Source organism: Boleophthalmus pectinirostris, unplaced genomic scaffold, assembly GCF_026225935.1.
Source record: "Boleophthalmus pectinirostris isolate CB_2022bp ecotype Guang Dong unplaced genomic scaffold, ASM2622593v1 HiC_scaffold_2, whole genome shotgun sequence".
NCBI classification, from domain to species: Eukaryota; Metazoa; Chordata; class Actinopteri; order Gobiiformes; family Gobiidae; genus Boleophthalmus; species Boleophthalmus pectinirostris.
In genome coordinates this window covers 27219219-27244612 of record NW_026571152.1, presented here as the reverse complement: position 1 = coordinate 27244612, position 25394 = coordinate 27219219, and the positions used below count along the sequence as shown (strand labels likewise).

Here is a 25394-nt window from a genome sequence, read left to right as displayed (position 1 = left end):
CACAAGCAAGCTAAGCTAATGTCAAATATGGGCCAGGAGCGTGGTGGTCTGTCCTTGAGGAAGTGGCTCACCTGTGAAGCAGACGGGACACTTGAAGGTACCTCCCATGCCTTCGAAGCTGTGCTCTATCAGGTGGCACAGTAACTTGGCAGGTGAGTCAAACATCTGGTTACACAGCTTGCACTCGTGATTGATGCCCTCCTCTGCAAATGAGAGACAGATACGTGTGAGGGGGTTACATCACCAAACAGGTAACATACATTATAGGTGCACTGTGTAACTTTTTCTGGAGGGGGTCTGCAACAGGTTTGTCTCCATGGAGATGTGAATGCTTTGGTTTAAAGGTGCACTGTGTAACATCTGTTTCTATAGACATATCATTGCTCTGCCTGAAATGTTCCACGGTATGACATTAAACAGCTCTACCTTACATTTATTCAATTGCAGTGGTTTTCACAGCCCAAAAATACCTACAAAAACAGGCATTCTGACTGTGAGCGGGGTCGCCTCTCCACAGATCTAACAAGGAATGCGGTCTGGTTTGGTCTCCATGAAATTAGAAAGGTTTAAAGCCATACTGTGAAACATTTGAGACAAAGCAATGACATCTCCATCTCCACATCATCTCTCCTCCATCAGAAAAGTTACACAATGCAACTTTAAATGGTGGTTTATTCAACTACAGGTGCTATTTATTGCTCAAAAATATCTTTAAAAAAACCCCATTCTTACTGTGAGTGGGGCTGCCTCTCCACAAATCTAAGCTGTTGCAAGACTCCAGGGAGATTCATAAGTTTATGGCCATAGTGTGCAACATTCTATGCCCAGCTCCATGGAGACGGACCGTCCAGCAGACAAGTTACACAGTGCGCCTTTAACCAAATAAACGTTACAGGCAGCAGTTATACCAGGCGATGTTGTCTTAACATGGGAAGTTGTGATTGAATGTGATTGTGATACCAGTGAAAAGTTTGGACACACCCTCTAATTTAATGTTTGTTTTGTTTTTCATTTTGACTTTCTACATTTTATATACATACAGAAGACATCACATATATGAAGTAATATATATATATGGTAGATAATGCTATACTATATATGATATATATATATATATATATATATATATATATATTTTAATCTTATATTCAAATCCTCAAAGTAGCCACCCTTTGCTATAAAATTTTTTTCTTTACAACATAATGTCATATATCTTGCTTCATACACTTCATGTCTTCAGAATGTATCCAAAATGTAGAAAGTGTTAGTGGATTTGATAGCTTGCTCTAAATATCACATCACTGATAGATAATACAAAGTGTAAAATGCCAGGCTTTCTACAGTACATTTAAAAAAAAAAGACAAAAAAAAAAAAAAAAAAAAGTACACTGGGGTATATATAAAAATACTATATTCGATTATAGAAATTAATCATATGAGGGAAACTGATTAATGTTGAATAGTACCACCATCTTGCATAATTTGCAGCATATTGTTTTATTTTATTTTTTTCTTCACACAGAACAAAAAGGCAATATTAATATGTGTGGAACCCACTCTTCCAATAGAAGCTCTCTGGAGGCATACCAGGTTGGCTAAGAAGACAATTGCAATACATTTTGTATAATTAAAATTAAAAATAAGATTTCTCATTTCCATGTACAGGTTGCATCAGATGTTAACTTATGGTACACTCCTAACACCCCTGAGTGGCTGTCTGTCCCGCCTGGTAATTGCCTGTCCTCCCCACCGGGGCAGCAATGATTTAGACTTCCTATAGCTACCTTCAGCCCCCCTCTGTCCTCGTTATCTGCCCTCCCCACTGCACTAACTCCTCCATTCCTCACATCAGGCACTGCTACATTACATATACATTAATACCCAGACCTGTACAGCTGCAATGTATCTTTGAGTACAGCATTTTTAAAGTTTAATATTCACACTTTCTTAAGTAAGAGGAGAAAGATGTAGATAACATCCAGATAGTTGGAAAGATGGAAATAAATTCATAACCGAATAGTAGAATACCTAAACATAGTTAGAAGATTTGTATTGCAGTACAGGGACAGCCTTTTACCTTTATTTGGCCTTTTTCACTATTATTTATAACAAAAATGTCCTCATTATCTTCTTTTCTCATCGATCTCATGTGTTTGAGCATATGTATCTATTTTGAGGAGGTACGGGTGACATCAGTGCCCCCCAGTGATGGACCAGATGAAAGGTGGGCGTTTAAAACTCACATCATGTGGTGATCAGGCTCTAGCCATTTGTCCTTATCACTACTGCACCATACATGACCAACGCCCCCAGTGCCCCCCCGCTCCACAGGGGGCAGCACACACTGGAACTGCCCGGGGACATCAGATGGTGTCATCTGTGGGCCAATCCGGGCCCCCGTGTGGAGATGCAAAAAACACTCTACTACAACAAACCTGTTTTTAGGCTACACAAGCCCGTGACTCAAATGTACGCTTTTATTTTTAGACTGAACGGTTGAGGTCTAAACAGTGGCCCTGTGAGGGGACCAGCCTGGTTGTATTGTCACTTATCTGGGACTGGAGAAGTTGAGCTCAGAGCTCAGAACTGCAGAGCTGCAGGGTGGTGTGGGTTAATAATGTCTTCAATCATACATCTATGACACAAACTCACTAATACACACACAGATCACAATCGCGCTCTTCAAAGGGTGACACGAGGGTGCCCTAATCCCAGCTCCGCAGCCGTGGGGGAGGGTGCCAGGAGATGTCCCTGTGCCCAAATAGAGGCTGTCCATGAACACACACGATGCTCAAAGGCTGTGTGTGGCGGGGCGCCAGTGTGTCCACTGCACACTGGGAGAGATAGAGCTTCATTATCATTGGGCAGGAGATTGAAACAGCCGGGGAGACTCCTGCACACTCTGACCTGTGGTGAGACTGTGGGCACTGCAGCGTTCTGTAACTTCTGAATCTAATGTAAATCAGCCTCACCTGAAGACAAACACTTTCAATCAGCTCCGCATTCTACAGAAATGTGCCGCTTTGATGGATCAAAACAAAACAGGGAATAATAACTCAAGTCGAAAGGGAGTCAAAGTAGCGCCTACGCTTGAGTGATCTCTGTATGTGAGAGTGTGTTGGGGGTCTGTGGTCCCTCAGTAGGACTAACACAGGCTTTAGAAGTTCTCATGTCCTCCTCCCACACAAACACCTTCACACACCTCTGCATGGACAATACAAGGCCCATTATAACTGTGCACAAGACTAGCACATGTGCAGTATGTGACTGTAAAGTCAGCGACAGTCAATACAAGGGCATCATTCTAATTAAAACTGTATTTCAATTTTATATGTAGGCACCATACTTTTCATGTATGCATATAATGCAGGTATTGCTACTAAACTGTCAGCATTTCTTATTTGGCGACTAAAATAGAACTCTTAATGGCAAAGGATTAGAGGTCTCTGTCAAGAGTCACTTAAAAGGGTGTCATATATTATGGTAAATAGAACGTACGGGTGAGGTGAAGCTCTGTGCATTATGTCACTGAGAGGCTAATTACTGACCCATAGGCTGCCTCTTACTATGGCCATAGACACATATGTAGGGTGATGTAGCAGGAGAGCACAGGTCCACAGAGGAGCTAAAGGGACACACTGAGGTGCAGAGAGATAATTGGGCTGTCCGGAACAAGGCCATGGAGAGAGGCCTCCTCGCCTGTGTCCCATGAAAGACTTCTCTTTTCTGACAAATACATTGTTTTGATCTGTGTATGTGGGGACTGGAGTCTCTGTGTGCTGTCCCCCTCTGAGACCCTGTGCATGTGTGAGCGTGCATGAGTGTGAGTGTGCACGTCTGTAAGTGTGCACGTTTGTGAGCAACCCATAGTGAGATGACAGAGCCGCCAAGCGTCCTGCCGCTGTGCTTTGTCTCACAGAGTGCATTTGATCCAGCAGCACACACACACGTGCACACCAATGTGCACACACACGTGCACACCAACGTGCACACCAACGTGCACAAAGCCCTGGGAGGCCGGAGCTGGGACACAGAACACAGGGGAGAGAGGGATGAGAGAAAGTCACAGAGCCAGAGGAGGGGTGAAGGTTAGGACTCCAACTTTGTGACCGCACTACAAAAATCACTTACTGAATTTATCTACCTTTAATATTCTAATACTTGGTGGCAGCATTCATTTCCCACAGAATTTTCACTACACAAATGTCAACATAGACACAGAAACAAGTAGTAGGCCTACTACATGATGATATATATACATATATGAGTTACAAATGTATTAAATGTTACAATAAAAACTGTATATGGTTAATACATAAACACTATAGAGTCACAAAATTGAAGTCGCTGTTTCTGTGCAACACTTCTGATCCACTCAAACTGAATGCTAAGAAGTAAAGGCCTCATACAGTACGAGTATTTTTACCAACCTGATTAGTCAAAGGCCTGATCCAGCTGTGCTCACAATTGACTAGTTGCCATGCCAACTGTTGGCAAAGAGGAAACCAATGGTCATGTGTGGAAAGTACATTACTAAAGCTGCATTTTAGGCCTGAGGCCAAGCCCACGAAGGACTGAACCAGGGCTCCTCTAGATCCAGGGATTAAGCTCTGTCTATCCCCTGAAGTGTACATAGAATAATGTTACACTAAACAAATATCATATTGCTTACAAGTCAACAAATGACAATTATAGTTCACCATAATGTAGCATTATGTTTAACTGTACATGTGCAGACTAACAGAATTACCAGTTACCAGTCCTCTCATCCTGCCCTAGTCTCTGTTTCTGTGCCACCTCTGTGCTAATTGGCTGAAGGAGAGGACCAGGTGGCACTAGCAACACACACAAACCTCATCACAAAGTGGAGCGGTGTTCAGAAAAACAGCGAAACAGTAAAACACTCTTCGTTTTCAGTCGCACTGCCTATTATTATATACAATCTTTAACCACTTCCTGTCCTGACTGTGGGATCCTTTGGGTGCACCCCAGCCCCCACTTCTCCATCTGTTTGTGTGCTCCCCGAGGTGCCCATGCAGGCAAACTGAGCCAGGCGATTGATGGCCGGGACAGCGAGGGACCCACGGAGAGCAGGGGAGGCGAAAAAGCATGCGGCGCTGGGGGGTGTTTGGGATGGACAGAGCAACAGAGGCCGAGAAAGGAGGCGGATGGAGAGAGAGGAGTGTGTGTGTGCGAGTCTCTCTGGGGGGCTCGCTCAAGGTGTGTTTCCATGGCAACCAGAGGTGGTGGGGGGTGAGCTTGACCCGCTGGTAGTGAGGGGGCTTCAGAGTACACACACACAGTACACAGACAGGCTGGTGCAGTGCTGGAGGGGTCCCAGGAGTGGCCCCACCTCTCCTCACCCTCACAGGCTGAAGAATGCTGCAGTGCTGGGGTCCCGTGGGTACCCAAACACCCACCCACACACACACTAGCCCTCCCCTCTCCCAGCCTTCATTTTCCCTCCGTTTCCATCACTGGCTCAGAGGTAATTGTTCACATTTCTCTCATTTGTTTAGTCCACATCTCACTGTGTGCTGGTACATTTAGGCGACTTGGCTAGACCGCTTTTACTGAACAAAAGCCTTATCCTTTTGTGTTGAAGAAACATCGAGCTACTATTGGCAAATTGCAATAAAACATTTGCATGACAGGAAATATTTAGTATTGTACAAGGCCACCTGCTGTGTTAGACCAAACTGAGAATGGTTAGGTCATGTTAAGCAAGTGTGCTTAAAGCCAGCAATATTATAAAACATTTCTTAAATTTGTTTGGAAATTAGAAAATGCTGATCTATATGTACAAAATGTTCCAACAAAAACAATAACCGGTAAATATATGGCACTTCTGAGTCACATAACTGAAGATACTATTGTTCTGTATAACGTCTCTGATCCACTCAAGCTGAACAAAGGGACCAATAGTAAATAATATTAATAATTCTAATAAAACTGTCCCTATAATAACTTTAAAGGTCCTATATTATGCAAAATTGACTCATGTGAGCTTTAAGTCATGTTAGAATTGTGTTACCTTATCAAAACATACCCGAAGTTATGTTTTGTTTCATTAATCTTTTACTATTAATCTGTCTATATCTCCAAAGCTCAAAATACTCTGCTCCACCTTGTGATGCCTCATGAAGCGGTAGTTTTGAAGTTAACAGCCAACTTTTTTCAGAAAAGACTGAAAATTCCAGAGCTGAAATGATCCAAATGATTCTAGTGAAGGTGTAAGAAGTTTAGAGCACTTCCTGTAATACCACAACATTACAAGGTAGAACAGAGTGTTTTCCGTTTAGAGAAAAACGCTCTAAATATGCAGGGTTTGTGTGTTAAACGTGTATGAAAGAACAAAACACAACTTCAGGTATATTTTGGATGAGGAAACAATATTGTGACATAAATTAAAAGCGTAATATGGGCCCTTTAACAGTATAGGCAAATACATACTTTCTTACATTTACTTTACACTTATAAACTCAGTCTCTCAATCAAGACTCATTGTTCTCTGATTGCTTCACTTCTCTGCAATTGGCCACTTTCCTTGTGCGACATGATCTTTTAATAAATGCTTCCAGTGTAACTCCTGCACACACACACACGCACAAACACACACGCCCACACGCACACACAGTATTGGCAGGGCTGGAAGGCATATGGCGATAAGCAGTTTGTGTTGGTGCCTATAATGACAGGAAGCACAAATTGAGCATATTGGTGTTGTGGATGTGTGTTTTGGATAGGGCCTGTCTGAATGTGGCTCGAGCAGCTTGGATTTTCCCGATCAGATTACATAACAGTAGGAAGCTGGAGCGCTCCGGCCGGTGGAAGCCAAAAGCCCCCTCACTTCCACGTACAAACGCCTCACACATCATTAGAGTCTCCACCGCAGAGTTTAGGAGGATTCACTGTGTCACACTGTAATTCTGTGGGTACAATGCAGCATTATGGGTTCCATTTTAAATCCTACATGATCAAGAGCTATTCAGTTTCACCTATATTACCAGACTGGTTTAATGCTTTACAATCACAGACTGTATAAAGACGTGGACTAAGGGAGCGTGATGTCACCCATAGCATTAGGCTCTAGTCAAATGAAGCTCACGATGCTAGCGGGCAAATAGGAGTTAAGCTTCATATTAGGAATATACTTAATTTATTAACGGACACAATATCAAAATAAAAACACCAGAATCACATAGAGTGGGTTAATACGAACATTTTAAGACCTAAATGACAAGGCTCACTGAGAGGGGCCACAATATTCCAATGTAAGTGAATTGAAACCAGGATCAGAAGGAGCCAGAAGTGCGTTCGTGTTCACTTGTGGAAAGTGCCGGCTAATGCGTTAGCTATATCCATTTATATTTACAGTCTATGTTTAAAACTCAGCAACCAAGTTATACAGAATGAATGAGTAAACCACAAAATGTTTACTTTGTGCAAAACGCTAAAAGTCGATTTTTAAAAATTCTTGATACCAACAATACCTGGTTTCGATACTAATACATGAAGAGTTTTTTTTGTCCTCGTATTTTTCAAGTGTAAATGCTTGGCAAATATTATGAAACTGCTCCAAGACCAAGGCTTGCTTTCCAGTAATTAAAAGTTAACTATAAAAAAGCAGTAATGACAAAGCGAGAGAAAGCAATGGGAGAGAAGAAAACACACAAAGACAATTGAATGTTGAGTAAGACAAACCCATGCTGTCAAACCACACACAGTCCCTCAGACCAGGTGTGTTCAGAGTCATCTGGAGAGCACTTGACCATAAAACAATGAGCAGCTGACATGTACCTCTTGTAATACAATACATAATGAGATTTTAATTAATATTCAAACAGCAGAGGTGTGCATGTCTCTGCTCCGGATTTTCAGGGCAAAATTGGGAGTCTCAGTTTCCTCATATAAGAAAAACAGTGAGGAGGAGGCACACACACACGAACATACCTCTTTTTAGCTCGTTAGCAGGGATGAGTATAATGAATGCAGGCTATATTTGTGTTTAGAATCTTAATTGAAAGCTTGAAAGTGGCCAAGGGGGAATAAGACTAATCACTGTGTGTGAATAAACCATCAAAACACACGCGCGCTCACACACAAGGATAGCATTAAAACTCAAGAGTGGTCTGTGCCCCCCCTAACCCTGTACCTCTCCTCTCGCACATCTGTGTACATATGTAAAACAGTGCTACAGCCCCCCCGACGCACATCAACGCTTCGCCAATGTCTGTTAATCTTGCCGCTCGCCGCCTCAAACTATAGCAGACGACAACGCGGAGTTATAAAAAGCCTTTTATAGTGGGTAAGGGCCAAGGTCTAATTAATTACAGCACAGGGACCCCGCATTTTATTACAGGTGGTTTTGAATCAGATTTATAGCGATGTTATGTGCAAATTAGTTCTTTTGGACGATTAAGTCAACCATGCATGCTAGTGTTTGATTGACAATAAAATGTAGCGTGCTTGAATGAGTTCTCATCCAAGTCTGATTTAAAGCTTCTATTTATATGGTAGGATAAGACAATTCATACTTTTTTTCTATTTTCAGTAACACAAAGTGGCAAAATTAATAAACAGATTTTATTTTAAAGGGGCACTGTGTAACTTTCCTGGAGAGGGTAAGCAACCTGTTTGTCTCCATGGAGATGTTAATGCTTTGGTTTAAACTGTTCACAGTAAGGTATTAAACTAATCTGTCTCGTACTTATTCAAACATCCATTCTTACTATGAGTGGGATCGCCTCTTCACAAATCTAACCTGTAATGTGGCTTGCGTCTCCATGGAGATTCTTAAGTTTATGGCTATACTGTGGAACATTCTCGGCAGACAAGCAGGTAACGGACCCTCAATCGGACAAGTTACAAAGTGCACCGATTTCATTTTACCTTGAAAAAGAAAAAACAGTATTTTATAGTAACTTTATAGTGAAATTCAAGTGTGAGTACAGTATTTTTAAACCATTTAATTTTAACATCCATGCAGAGTAGGGCTGGGGATCATGAACAGGTTCCCGGTAGGATACTTAGGCTGCGATACGATATATTTCAAATCGATTCGATACGGTTCAGTGAAAATAATGGCTAAATCATGGCTGTGATACTAAAAGTCTTTGTTAAACCACTTCTTGTCCAAAGTGAAAATGAAACACGGCCATTTTATTCATCAACACAGTGAAAATGTCAAATGTGTTGAGTCAGGGTATCCCCGGGTTTGACAACCCAAAATGTAAGACCTTTTTAAAACCACTTAAAAGAAAATTAAGACCAACGCTGCACCCATTATGCGGGCGAAAAACACCAGGTCTAATTCTAATAATGACCAACCAACTACTGGTACTATATCTAGAATCTAAGGCTACATTTACATGACGACAGTCCTAACAGAAGATACAAAAGTGGTGTAGCTTCTTCACTTCTTATTCCACATTTGGACAAGCGTTTTCGGGAGGAAATCTGCGTGCATACGGTGATGCAAAAGTGTGTGGAACTGGATTGGGTATGCATGTCAGGTGGCTCGGTGGTGACGCTCGGTGGCGATGTATGTGACGTAAACCTGTACGCGACGTGAGCAGATCTGACCAGAGTTTTGTGTCTTGGGCAGTGTAGACGGAACTGATTGTTTATTCATTGCCGCCAGCGCCAAAAAACTAAAAAGTATTGTTTGCGCATACTCCAAATTAGACGTTCATTCAGGTTACGTTATTTCACGTTGTTGTTTTTTTTTCCCCTCCCTCCATTTAACATTGCACTGCAGCCTGGTTGAGTAAACAAAAAAATAGGCTCATGAAATTTAAGATCTTTGTGAAAAAAATAAGACTTGGACAACATTATTTAAGACCTTTTTAAGACTTTTAAGACCTCGCGGCTACCCTGTGAGTTACAAAACAACAAAACAAAACAAAATAATTTAGTAAAATATACCAAATAATACTTCTGGCGATATATTTATACAGCAGCCCAAGATATCGATACAGTATCATCAAATTAATTTGATATTATGATATTTTTGTACACCTCCAATACAGAGTGACCAAATTCTTTACTTCAAATGCTTTGTGCTTCAGTGTAAGAAGAATGGTACCAAACACACACACTTGATGAAGCTACACCCACTAAATAAAACGATCAGCGGCCAATCCAGGTTAGTGGCAGGTCTGTATCCAGGGCTAATCACCACAGCAACCGCAATCAAGGCTCTGATCTAGTTGTCAAGGTGATGGAGTGCGGGTCACCCCTGACTGCTCCTCCCTCCATCTATGAACTCTGCACCGGCACCTGCCTTTCCCACCGTCAACTGGTCCAGACATTTATTTCATATATTCATTGATGCAAATGTGCACAAAATCGCTCAAAATCCTTTACGTTCAGTGGTTCATTGAATACAGCAACAATGAAAGGAAAAATACAAAAAAGTGCCAGAAATTTCTCAAAAAATGCATATTATCAAAACTATCAATACATCCATTTGACCTTGAGAGTCAGCTATGTTGCCCTTTCTAATATTTCGGACACATTCCAACACATATTTACCAACCAAAACACCACTATCAATCAACACCAGACCAGAGTCATATTAGTGCTATTTAGGACCATTTTAGAAAGTGCATTCTTCCACCTCTAATCCAAAAGCTGTTTACTGGTTTTTGTGTGCAGAGCGTGTACGTGTGTGTGTGTTTCTTTAATCTGCTGTCCCAGGGGAAGCCAGGGGGAGCTAGGCAGGCTTATCCCCGCTGCATCTCCCAAATACCACTAAAAAGCCAATCTCCATTCCACAACAACAATATTAATTCACACATACACACACAAAACAGAGTGCCTGCCCTCCGAGACATGTTTAATTTTCTTGGCCTAATCCCACCTTCAAAACCTGTAAAAACAAATGTGCCGCTCACCGATCAATAATCACCTACAAGTGGTTTAAATACTTTGATATGCAAGTCTTCTGTATAATTTGTGAAGGTATATGTGAAGCTGACAGAGGATGAAGAGGGAAGAAGGGATGAGGAAGGAGGAGAGGAGCAGAGCCAATAAGAGCTCACAGCAGGATGCTAATAATGCAGCTCCAGCTGTTCCGGTTAACCTGCAAACTGCCCATCTGGACCCAGAGAGACGGGAGATATATGAGAGGCAGAGGCAGCCGTGTGCCAGGGGTGAGTGCGCGGCATTCTTCAGAACAGGGCAACATTTGGGAAGGAAATTAAGATATTACAAGTTGAGTTGTAGCTGTCAAAGTGAGGGGTAGTAGTTGCATCACAGAGATATAAAACTGTAATGCAGTGCACAGAACCACCACCTTTCTACCAGGCATTTTAGTTTATACTGACACAAAGTTTAAAGGGACTATATTGCACTGTTTTCTGATCGATGTTCTGATGTTGTTTCCTCATCACAAAAATACCTGGACTGTTTACTTCATTCACACATGTTCAATACAAAAAAATGCATATTTAGGCTGAGATTTTCTCTCAAACAGAAAACACTTTGTCATTTAGTAATACCACTGTGTTTTTAAACTCCATACACCTTCACTAGAATCATTTGAATGATCTCTACTGAACTAAAGGGAGAAGGAGCTTGAAAACTACAGTTTCATAACAGAGCTTTGGAGAGGCAGACAGAGCAATAACAAAGCATTACTCAAACATGTGTGAATGAAACAAAACAAAACACAACTCCAGGTATGTTTTTTTTAAGAAGTAACATTATAACACAGATTAAAGCTCAAGAGTCAATTTTGTGTAATATAGAACCTTTAAATATCCTACAGCCAACTCCGCAATAGAACTTATTTTGACCCATTTAACATGTCTGTAATTACCCCTGCTAAGTCTATGCACGTGTGTTAAAAGATCCTGCGCTGCCCTGGACAGTGGACACACACACATATAGATGTCTGCGCACTCTCGCCATAGGAGTGACCTTGGTCCAGCCCGTCTGTCCTCGCCCCCTGCCCTCCGCCTCCCTCCCCCACAGAGAGACCTGCCTGATCCCCCCACTCACACGTACCCATTCGTGCCAAGCAGACCCACGCTGCGCCCGCATAAACAATATAGCAAACACACCATCATAGCAGGGAGTTAACAGAAAGAACTGAGCTGCAATTTTATTTTTTTACTGATTTACTGAAAAACTTAAAAAAAAAAATTCAACTTATTCAACACAAAAGACGTGCAGCGGCCAAGTCTTAGTCTCCCTGAAGCACATGTGGATCGCCCCCACACACACACTGAACACAGAGAGTGGTAGCATGCTAATGAAGACAGTAAATCACCACTAGGTCATGTGTGTAAAAGTCTGCCAGATACCTGCACCATGGCTAGAGACCTCCCTCGGCCTCGCGCTGGGTATGAACGTGCACGAGTCTGTGTGTGTGTCTCAGTATGTGTGTGTGTCAGTATATGTGTGTGTGTGTGGGAGGGAGATGCCTGTTGGCTGTAAACATGAATGCTATGAGAAAATAATGTAGCTACAGATGAGAGTAAAAGGGCTCAACAACCTGAATCTGTGGAGAAAGCAAGACAAGAGCCAGGAAGAAAAGCAAAAAAATACATGTCTGAATGATTACAGTCAGTGTGAACACTATTGTCGTGTCCTTGGGCAGCACACTTCTCCTTGTATGCATTGGTGTATAGTATAAATTTGTGTGAGTAGGTGACTGATTGCTTGATGTAAAGTGTTATAAGTCCCCAGCAGAGGTAGAAAAGAATATTATATATCCTATATTATGCAAAATTAACTCTTGTGAGCTGTAAGCCATGCTATAATGCTGTTATCTCATCAAAAACATACCTGGAGTTACATTTTGTTTCATTCAAATGTCTGAGTAATCCTTTATTATTAGTCTGTCTATATCTCCAAAGCCCAAAATGCACAGTTCGATCTTGCGGTGACACGCAGCACTAGTTTTCAAATTGGCAGCTACCTTTAACCTTTAGTTCAGTGACTATTGGCAACTCCAGATCTAAAGTTATCAAAATGATTCTAGTGAAGGTGCATGAATTTTAAAAACACAGTGGAGCATTTCCTGTATTCCAACATAAACATCACAGATGGAACAGTATTTTCCATTTGAGAGAAGAATTCAGTCTAAATATGCAGAATGTGTGTGCCAAACATGTGTGAATGAAACAAAATTTAACTCCAGGTATGTTTTTGATGAGGAAATTACATAACGTAAGTAAGACAGCGTAATATGGGCCCTTTAATGCAACCAATTTTAAACTAAAATCATAGCTTAACAAATGTGTTTGATTACAACTTTGTGCATTTGATGAATGTTGCCAGAGTAGAGTTGAGAAACTCAGTAGGTCTCTGAGGTGGAGTGTTTGAGCATTGGGCAGTGGCTCAGGTCAGTGTGGCTCTGAGTGATCTGGGAGCAGCTAATCAAGGCTACATTTGAGTGAAAAGGCCTGTCCAGCTGAGAGTGGCCAGGTGAGACTGGAGCAGCACAATCACCTCTGAATCACAGCACAGGTGAGGTCCACAGCCCAAACCCTGTGTGCCGCTGTGTCAAAGTTCTACCTGCAAAATCAACATTACATGTACAGAACAGGCGTCTAGGTGGTCTGAAACTTCCAACGCTTAAGAATTTACTCTGCATCGTGTAATTCACTCATCTGATTTCTCAAACACATCTAATCAACAACTGTGTACCTCATAAAACAATATATCAGACAAACAGATACATACATATATACTTTATTTATCCCCAAGGAAATACATTTTTCAGGCAGCACAATGATCATCAACATCAGCAACAGTAATTCGGTATATTACAAGGATTAGCAAGATGTTGTTATTATCCTAAAGAATATATTGTGCATTGAAGGTCTAAAAATAGAATCATTTCAATGATAAAGCATAATATTACTCTCACACTCACTGAGAGACCCAAACACACTGCCAGCCTCAAATACAAACAAATAAATAAATGAACACAGTGTTATTAATGATTCTGAGGCAGAATCAAATATACATGTGTGGAGAGTTGGAGCACACGTGTGTGTGTGTGTTTGTGTCAACGTATAAAGAGAATCCCAAAAGATACACAGGAAGACAGACAGAGAGGGGAATACAAACTCAAAACAATGTGGAAATGTGTCCAGTCCGCAGCGGCTCTAACACAGCTCCTTTAACAAAATACAGGTCATGTAAAGTGGACCAAAGGGCAGCCATTGTATTTGTTCACTGAAAACATGCTTCACAAACCTCTATGACTGATATGATTTGAGATGGTTGTACCAAAAGCAGTGACAGGTATCAGACATCAAACACAATTTTCTTGCGGTTATAAGCCATAAACTATTGAATGTTTCTTAACAGGTGTATTCTAGAACAAAAACACTACTGCACAAATGAATACAAATACAGGCCTTTAATAGGAGAGGTCTATTTAAAGGTGTCCGATGTGGGAGGTGGTGACACCTGCTTGTTTCCATGGAAATGTTATTGCTTTGTCTGAACTGCTTCACAGTAAAGCATGTGTATATTTTTCATTTATCCAGTTACAGGTGTTGGCATGCATTCTTACTGTGAGCGTTTCACAGTTATGACGGGTGAATTGACCTTGTGGTACCATCCCTTTCCCCATGGAGATATGTTTAATGCCATAGCGTGGAACATTCCAGGCACAGCAATAACAGCTCCATGAAGACAAGCAGGTGGTAGACTGTCCAAGAGAAAAGTTACACAGAATTCAAACAGTATATAAAACAAATGTGTCTGCTAGGGTGATATTACACAGCCTCTTGCATGTCAAACAAGCATGAGGAGGCTAATAGGAGGGACATGACAGCAGCGTCAGGATTAGAGCTCCATCTTCCCGGGCGCTCTCCATGCACATCCCTACACACACGCATAGACAAGTGCGCGTCTGAAAAGTCCTCCAGTTCTACTTAAGAGTTCACATGCAGAGCAGAGGCACTACTGGGATTCACAGTTTAGCCCTCTTCTTTCACTCGTCAACTTCACACACACACAAACACACACGTACAACTGGAAACACCGCTATTCTGTCTCTCTGTCAAAGCTTTAGGTTATACCATTAATTACATATGACACCACTTCTCATGCGTGTGTGAGCCGTCTCCGATCCATCCCCTGGGGCTGGAGAAGGGAAAGTGAGGTTCAAAGACCCCCTGCCAGAATGCTAAATCAATATTAATACATGCTTACACACTGCTACACACAGACATGTCAGTGCGCTGGTTAGAAGGCATTGTTTCATTGTCTCCATGGTGCCGTCCTTCCTCCATCAGACTCTTCGCTTGTCTTCATCGGATCTGCCTCTCTCGCTCACTCCTGAAATCCACACTTCTCCACCAACTCTGAGCTCCACAACAAATCATGTGAGGATTCATGCTTTGAATTTATGAAGCAAAACTGAGCAGACTGCTGAAATAGCACAAGATTGACAGTACATTTGATTTTGACTGATAAAAAGCAAAATAACCACCAACACCCTTATAAGTATAATACCAAAAAAGCAGGATATAATCAAGCCCTCTTTTTCAGTTAAATAAAACTCCAAGCAATTATATGTTTAAAACCAAGTCCAAATATATCAAACAATATGAAATCATACTATAATTGGCTGAATGATTAGAAATTCACATGTAATCCACAGGACCAGACAAAAATAACGGGAGATAGATGGATATATTGGGCTGATATTTGTACTTTTCAGTGTATAAGGTAAAGGTCTTAAATCTCTAGAACAGACCGATATTTAGTTTTAGCCATCCAGCTGCAAAAAGAGCACACACAGGCCTTTATTTTAGCGAATGAATATGAAGAGATAACGGCACAAAACATGACTACACAGCTCCCTTAAAGGCTGTAGGCGAGTTGGCAGTAAATTGAAATTGCATAATTCAGAGGAAATAATCAAAATCAGCCACACGTATCGGTGACTGATAGTAAACAATCTGTATCAGCATCGGCATTGGGCATGAAAAACACATCTCCCTAAAAACAACACAAAGTTAAATCACAAATATCAACTACACACCTCTAAATCCCAGAATACTGAACGACAAAACATGTTACCAGTTAGGCCATAATCTCATTTGCTTGGGTAAGTAGAATATCCAGAGCCTTTAAAATGTGCAGTATATAGTTAGAGGGTCAAGGTTAGGTCCAAACATTGATTCATAGACTCTCCATACGTTGGTTATTAAACGTCTCCGCTGCTGCAGTGCACTTCATCCTTTGTTCATTCAACAGTGTGTTGTCATTTAGGCCCAGTGCGTCATGTGACCTGTGCATTAACACTGGTCCACATTAACTGGAGCACATAGAGACGAGTATAATGGGCTCATTTGTAGGTTCACAGCAGCTGCAGTCACAGACACGTCTAATGCACATACATGCTACTAATTACCTCTGCAATATACCATGCCTGACCAAACATCTCGTCATGGCTCACTTCATAGCACAGAGTCCACTGTTGCACCTCTCATGTAGTACACACTATTGTTTTGTGTTCAAGGCTGATCAACATCAAAATAACATCTGTCAAGTCCTGTTCAGATTCACCTGACAGGCGCAGCTGATGTCTGGACACTCAAAAACGCTCCACCTATCACACCAAAAACACTGGAGAAGGGTTTGGCACACCGGAGCACATCTGGACATGGAGGGCTCTGCTCGCCACACGTGTGAGTTTGTAAAAATAGACAAATAAGCACACCTGGATACTGCACCAAAAAAACAACTAAAACAAACAATTTATCTGTGAAACCAAACACTATATTTCTCAGCTGTCCAATTACAAGCAATGTAGGGTTTTCATTTGGGATTTTGATTTATTGATATAACAGAGTAGCAGGAAGTAACAACATTAACATATATAAAACACAAGACACTATGGAACAAAAATATGTTGGCAGAAATAGAAGCAGTATTTTTACCCACATGTTTACACTGTATTTATTAAAAACAGTTTGCGGGTTTTCTTGGTTTAAATAACTCCAGAGAAACTTCCGCTCGTTTCATCACATTTCCAGCACTCGCTTACACAGTGGCAGGAGGGGTGGGGGCACTACCTGCATGGCCCCAGGAAACTGAGATGAGGACCCTCCTAATGACTTAATTGAGCTAATTAACAATGATAAGACGTCCAATCAGCACGCTCGCTTCCTGAAGGCTCTTGTTAGGGGCTAATTAAAGAGCCAATCACAGCAGGAGAGGTGATGGCGCTGCGTCACAGTAACGGGCCGCAGTGCAGTACATTGATTGAAGGAGAACTCAAAAGGAACAATTAGAAATCGGCGATAATTCAAGTCAACTTCACTGTATGGCTCACGGTACAGCAGCAGCACAATATCACATGTTGAGACAAATGTATGGCTTGGCGCAGTTTTGAAATCCTTTCTCATACACACACGCATACACCACCACACAGACACACACTTGCTTGAGCCTTCTATGTAGTTATAATATACACCCATGGATCATTTGTGCATTTTAAATCTCAATATTAATCTAAAATGACTTAGTAAAAGAGTGTACTGACTTCTGTGTTAGAAAACTATGGTGCCAAATGGGAGCAGGCGTTGTAGTAAACGTCTTTACAATAAAGAGTAGTCAACTCTAATGGATAGCGGCACACAACACTAGCGAGTAGCAGATTCTTTTGTTCATTTGTACCAAAATGATTACACGATGCTGCTGAATCCTACCTGTATCACTGATTAAGACAATAAAAACAAAAAAAGTATGAATGGAGCAGTGGGCATGTGCTGGTGGCGGTGGGTTTATTGGCAAAATGGCGTCTTCAAAATATGCAAATAAAAATGACTCAAATCACTCCAAATACAACTTTCAGAGGGTAAATGAGAAAGGGAAACAACAACAAATCTGAAAAGTTGATGTTGTATAATAAAAATCAATGAATGACCTAAATGTTGAATCCCACCTCCACCTATTCATTCATGCTCTCCCATCACAGTTCTAGTACATTACAATAAGGCAAGGCAAGTTTATTTGTATAGCACAATTCGTACAAAAAGTAATTCAAGTTATTACAAGAACTGATTTCTTTGACAACAAACAGTCTTGTTGAAAAAATAAAAAATCAAAAAATAATGTTCATAGGTAGAAACAAAGATGATATGAACTACTAATCTGCTAATAAAACATAACAGAATTGATCTAATATCTAGATTATGACTTCAGTACAACCATAATAATGTATTCCTATGCTTATTGCCGATATATTTTCACTCAAAAGCACATTTCTATCTGACAAATCAACTCAGACAACTTCCATGGCCTGGAGAAAAACAGCAATCAAACTATCAAACCATTGCTGTTATTTACACTGCGAGCTCATCCATCATCACGCATTGATATGTTTACAGCCACTATATTTGATGTCACACTGAAGCTACTGCCCTATAGTCTGGTCCCATTTTCTCCATCATTACCTCTATCATCACAGCGTTTCACTGGTGCCCTCCCCTGCACCCCTCCCCCGCCCTCTCCTTCCCTCTTCCCTACATGCTTGTCTTCCAGGGGTAGTGTGCATGCGGCGCGGACTCCTCTCTCCCCCCCTCGCCCTGTCTCTCTATCTGGGCTCCACGCTGTGCAGGTTTAATTGCAACAGCACCCTCGTGAGCTGCTTGGACACTGTATGTGTGCAGAGAGGGGGGAGGGCGGAGTGGGGAGGGTAGGGGAAGGCGCTCCTCAGAGTGTTCAAGGATACGCAGCAGGACGGCGGGCCACCTTCCTCTCTCCTCTTCCACCTTGTTTTACATTTCAGCTCCGAGTGCACCGTTACTCGAAGTTCACAAGCATGACATCAGCCATCACTGTATTCCTGTCACATACGAGAGGATTCAACAGACAAATACACCACCAGAGTGTAGCCAATAAGCATACTGACAAGGAGTGTGCAAAAATATCAAAATGTCAATATATTGTGATTAGGCCTGGGAATTACAGGCTCCCTCCTGATTCGATACGATACACAATATGGCTCACAATACGATATTATCACAATATGGCGGTACATGCGATAATCTATATATCGCCATCTATATATATAGCCAAGAGTATTTTTTTTTGGTAACTTTAAGCTATTTTTTGTGTGACCGCCCTAGAATTCTGTTGCTTATTTAGTGATAGGAAACTGTTTATGGAATACACTTGACATATTCACTGTTTTGATCTTTAACAAAGAAATATTGTTGCTAAAATGTATTTGGTTCTTAAAAAATAGCAATATATCAAGTGCAATATACCGATTATAACAATATCGTATCATGTATCATGTATTGCATTGAATCGTGAGAGACCCTGTGATTCCCAGCCCTAATACCCACATATTTTGACAAACACTGTATACAGTATTGGCTGACTCATTTCAATTCAAGTCCAAATCACACTTATTTCAGTCATGTGGTTGCATAAACTTGGTGAGCACTAAATTATCAAAACATAAAAATGAGATTACAAAACATAAAAGTAGATATAAGTGTAGGGTAGTAGGCACAGTGCACCTCATGTTTTGACTCTGCTCCCCGCCTGTTCTCATTGGCCCTCACGGACAGCACAGCCTGTGTCTCCTGGTCAGACCTCCCATGATGCCCGTGGAGAGCTCCTGTCAGCTCCTCAGTCCTCTCCTTAATCAGCTGTCACATATCACACAGTCCGCCTCCTCCCTGAGCCCTGCCCCGTGGGCCAGTGTGTGCTCCAACATGCATGTCACTGACCACACAAGCACACTAACACAGCCATACATACAAACTGATCCATTTTATCATACCACTTTTTACCCCTTAAAAATATTAGAATGTAGAGCTATAAAAAGTATTGCTCCTGAAATTTGAACAGCAAATCACAAGGACTTTGCAAATAATAATAATGTTGGCCCAAAAGACCTCATATTATTGAACTTGTATTTTTTCAAAGCTGTTCTGTAGTACTGTACTTTAAATGATTTGCCATTTGTGTTTAAAGGAAATAAATAATATTTTCAGTCCCTGTCCTTGTATTGGTTGATATCGGTATTGGCAGATAGTAGTAGTAAGGGAAGAGAAAAAGCTGTAGTCAAATAAATGGCAATTTTATATTAGTTTGGCAGTTCAGATTTCAGTCTCAAATGTTAATACTCATGGACATTTAAAATATGAACTTTTAACAAAATCCTTCGATCAAAACATAAGTCACAAACCAAATCGTAAGTGCGACTACATATTTTCCCCAAATTATTCAGCTCTATTAGAATATGTTTGTAAGATTTAGACTTACTTGGGGAGTTAGCATTTATTTTTTTTATTAATTAAATACACAAATCCTAACTTGATTCCATACCTCACTCGCTGCAGGAGCTCACTCTCCCACTCACTTGCTTTAGTAAACAAGACTGCAGCATCTATAGAGGCAGCCAGCATCTCCACATCAACGTCCATAAATCAGGCCCAGTTCATGATGATGGAGCGCTGGTGTTCCCCTCTTAATGACAGCAAAACACTTGGCCACTCTGTCTCTCTGTCAACACCGCTGCGTGCATGTGTGTGTGCGCGTGCTTTATTAATTCATTTATCTGCTAATGTTGTGCAGCTGGGGAGAGCCAGATAGTAGGATGCAGGGGGGCTTGGATGAGAGGCGAAAAGCGAAATAATGACGGGTCCGGACTGAAGAAAGTGTGCGATTGTTTAATCACCTCCGCGGCTGCAGCTCCATCCACACGCACACGCACTTGTCTAAATGATTAGTGATTAGCCCATGAACCCACTGGCAGACAAGACAGGCCACAATGCATCTCGCGAAGCCATCAAAACAAACAATGACCAAACTGTGATTTAGAATCTCTCTCATCTTGGACAGAAGACAGCAGGTGAAGTGAGCAGCAGCGCCTCAGTAAAGTTTTTAGCCCGGGAACCCTGTAGATAGACAGTAGACAGGGAACTTTCTCCATTGTATCAGACTAGAGTTTTTTTTGCTCTGCCCGGCTGGTGCCAGGGAGTCTGATAAACAATAGATGAGGAGCAGGATTATTTGGGATGTCCAACTTGGCAGGAGAGACACTTCCACTTCTGCCACAACTGCAAAAGAATTTCTGCTGAGGCTTAGGTGGGTTTGGCTGCAGAAATGTGAGGAAAGAGATGTCAAAAAGATGCTTACAATTACTATACAATGCAATGAAACCATTAACTACACATGCACTTGTACATTACTACTTAAACATCTTAGATATTCTTCAATTTCCATTTTTGTTTGGATCAACTGTCATTTATGTTCTCCAGCCTTCTGAATTGTTGTCCTGGTGCAAATATCTTACTAATTTGAATTAAGAATGAAAAGTTTTTCGATAGAATCTCTTGACTATGATTGATTGGTTTTTCAGTGAGCTAACCCAGCCATATGTTTCCTCTATGTTTATGATTTGTGAAGATAATAAAGCCTGCTGCTTTAGGCTGTTTAGACATCCCTCATGTTCCATTGTCCTGTCTGAGCAGACAGGGTTTCCAGTCCAACAGAGCAGGGGCCTGGTCCCAGAGGCCTAGCCCCACAGCGCTGCAGCAGCGCTAACACACTTACACTCACTCACACAGTGTATAATGTGGAGGGAGCACCCAGGGGCCCACATCCTGCAGCGAGACAGGAGGAGCGGCTAACGGGAGGCTGGCAGCATGATCTAAGACCACAGCTGCTCTGATGTGATGGAATAATGTAGTGTAATTAACAAACACACACACATGCACTTTGTATGTGCCCGCTTTTGAGAAGAACAACAAGATTAAAATATCTCAGGCTACAACAAGCTCTGTTCAAGACAAAAGAATGCCCTACCACTGGTGCAGCAAGTATCAAGTGAAAATAAGTGTCAAACTCGTCAATGGCTAAAGGCCTAATGTGAAGACTTACTACACTACAATGCTCATGCAGAGACAGCCTCAGCCTTCTGACATCTCTGTACATGACTTAAATCAAGAGTTGAAAATGTAAGGGGCAGATAAAACAGGAAGCAGTCTCAGCAGGAAAGAGGAAGAGGAGGGTGTGAGACAATGACTGGGCCTCTGGGGCTGCTCTGTTCCAAACATAGGAGGGTGCAGACTTGCATCTCTCCTCTGTCTGCCTCTAGCCTTTAACTGCTCAGTCACACCTCGCACAGCAGGAGCACTGGGCCAATAAATTGGGGAATGTGGGTTTATGTGAGGCGCCCAGCTCACATGTTGGACTCAGTGTCATGTGGGCTGCAGGTGAGCGCTATGACTGCCGTTAGAGGAGAATAGTTCTTTCATGTGCTCACCCGGCCCGTGCCCTTTGTATGTACAGTGCCACGTGTGGGTGTGTTCTCCAGGCAGGAGACACAAAGTCTGTTTAATCCACAGCAGCCCTGGACACACAGCACAGCAGGCCAACACAAGCACGGCTCACACAGAAACACGCTGACGCCGGCTCTGCAGCGCTGGGAGCCTGCTCCTCACCACACATGGGTAATCCATCCAGCGCTCACTCAGAGGGGGGGAGAGCCTCAGACAAGGCTCCAAATATGGAGACATGTTACATGCTCACAGGCATGCCACAGGAACATTCAAAAACAGACTCAAGGTACTTTAACGCTCAATGCTGCAGCTTATATGCACCGTATACACTGCGTTGGCACCTTAGCAACTGTAAAGTGTATCTGCAACTCAGAAGCTGTGAGCACACTGAGCATCCAAGAAGAAAACATCCATGCAAACTTAAGTTGGAAGTGGGTGCCAGATAAATGACTAAAAATGACTAAATGTAAAAAAATGTGATAATGTATTTCGAAGTGAGTAAAAAAATATGGCAGGACCACTGATTCAAGTAGAACTGATGTGTATGGGAATACTTCAAATGTTTTACCATTCTGCTTGGTACTCACTCCATTATTGAAAGTAATTGCTGTAATGGCAGTATTTGGACAGCAGGAGAGCAAACCTTGATCAAACTGCTACTGCGACTACAGTAAAGGGTAAAATAGAGCAGAACTCCCATGAACACCTCCTGAGCTTTGAGAATGACAACACATAATAGCACGTTCTTGTGCGTAATCAAAGTCAACACATGCCATTTACTCTAAACTATAGATCCTCCCACTGTGGAGCTTCTTCACACATTTCTACAATGACAGTCCGGAGCTGTAACAGATACACCAAGCACAAAGACATGAAAGGCGGTAGGTCGGAAGCCGCATTTAAACTTGTAATGGTGCGCGCCCACAGTGTACCACAGGACTCCCCCAGGACCTCCTCTGCACGCCCGTTCTCCTGATCTCTCACTCCCCCTCCTTCCCTCCGACAGGTCCATCAGAGGAGGGGAGGGGGCGGAGGCAGGTAGAGGGAGCCGAGAAAAGAGGAAAGTGAAAAGAGAGCTAATGATTGGCCGACCCCCCGCTCCCGCAAAAACAAAAAAGTCAAACCGCAAAAGGAAAGGATGTGGGCAGAGGTGCAGCGGTGAGGGCACAGCCACAAAGAAGCATGTGTGGCTTCATCTACATTAACAGGGGAAGACAAAAGAGGATGAGGCGCGTTTGATGCCAGGCACACTCATTTCTGAACACATATTACTAGGGTTTCTTTTTTTTTATAGAACGCATGAGGGTTATAATGTAACGTAGAGCTAGTTAACCTGGCAAAAATATAAAATCAAATAGGATAGAGTACAATTTAAATCTGCAAGAAGCTTTGTAATCCATAAATATGACCACAAATAAATAATTGGTTTCCCACATTGATTAAAGCTGCGCAACATTTCTGGTGGAGGGTCCGCTACCTGCTTGTGTCCATAGAGATGTTATTGCTTCGCCTGGAATGTTCCATGGCATGACATTAAACATATCCGTCTAGTATTTCTTCATTATGTGTGTTTCTACTGCTCGATAAAACATTAATTCCTTCTGTGAATAGAGGTGACTCTCCACAGATCTGAACTGTAATGTAGCATGTTGCTGTAACCTGCTTGTCTCCCTCGTGATAGAGAGGTTTAATCTATACTGTGGAACAATCTAGACAAAGCAATAACATTTCAGTGGAGACAAGGAAGTGGCGGACCGTCCACTAGAAATGTTACAGAGTGCACTTTTAATATGAGGAGTTCTAGACACAGTCCTAGGGCAAAAATATTATTTTCAAGGAATCATAACTGTCCATAACTAACCGCTTGTATATAATTATAGTTTTAATAACTCAATATGAATTAACTACACAATTCTTGGCGATACCTATTAAAATATTCAGCATATTTTACTTAGTTCTTATGTTGGAATTAAATAACAGGTCAGTTCTTCACAAAAAAAATAAAAACAGTATCATCTGATCTATACTATAATATTTCCCTTTTCACGAGCGGTTCATCTCAGCACCATGTTTTCCAGAACTTATGGACAGCCTGTTAACGTCTTGCCTCTTGTTCATTCATCAAGTTGGTTGCTTGTTGGGCAGGTGATACAAGATGTGGAGATTACGTTGGCGAGTCATGCCAGATAAGAACATCTGCTCACTGCAAACATTTAAATGTAAATGGGAAAAGACTGGAGGAGGCAGAGGCATAATTTAGCGTCAGAAAAGGCGAAGGTGGGACGGAGGACTGGAGGGAGGACTGGAGGGGGCCTGATGAAGGGAGCATGTGGGGGGCCCAGATCTGAGCCGGAGCACTCCTACCTCGGAAAAGAGGGATTTGCTCTCAGTGGGAGGGATGGAGAGACGAGGAGAGGCAGGAGGACCACGGAGAGCACAGAGGGGGTGAGCGAACGAGGGAGGGGGGAGGAGGTGAAGCAGATCAAGAGAAAACACAGGGATTTATCATACAAATCAGAAAATGTGCTGTTAGCAAGGTGGTCCAGCTCACACAATGCAACATAATGTAGTGGTAGTGGTGATAAACAAAAAATTACTGTACTACGGCTTCAATCATACAGTCGGCGGCTGGGTTGTCATGGCAACAGTGACTACAAGTAAATTGGTCAAAGGAAAGCTTTGCAAATATCTTGTTAATAGGACCTTTTCACAATAGTGCTCAGATAGTCCAAATGACTAAAAATTGCAAACTTTTGCTTAGGGTCCCATATATTCCTATGGAGAATAAAATATGGAGAATAAAACAATAGTTACTTAAAGATCAAATTATTGACTCTGAATTACAAAAAACTACTAACTGATTGTTAAAAAAAACTGCAAAAACTGCAGGAGGGTGCTTGTGTTTATGAAAGAAACACAAAAAAATGAAATGTAAAGCTAATCTAAATTTAATTTAGGTTAGGTTTGTTTCAACACACAAAGATCCACTTTTTAACATGTATCCTTATGTGATGTGTTTACAGCACACATCGGTAATTAGTTTGCATCTTAATCTTTAAATATGATGATGATTTATTGATTTATTTTAGCAAGACTCCATAATTCTCCACAGGA

General features: G+C 41.7%; 1 protein-coding gene across 2 annotated transcripts in view; it reads right to left on the bottom strand.

The window, feature by feature from the left end:
• Positions 1–25394, bottom strand: part of znf423 (zinc finger protein 423) — a 140443-nt gene that overhangs the window by 20735 nt on the left and 94314 nt on the right. For both annotated transcript variants that reach the window (XM_055155832.1, XM_055155833.1), the window contains exon 19: positions 72–203. In XM_055155832.1, the coding sequence (XP_055011807.1) occupies positions 72–203 (132 nt within the window). The remainder of the gene's footprint in view (positions 1–71; positions 204–25394) is intronic.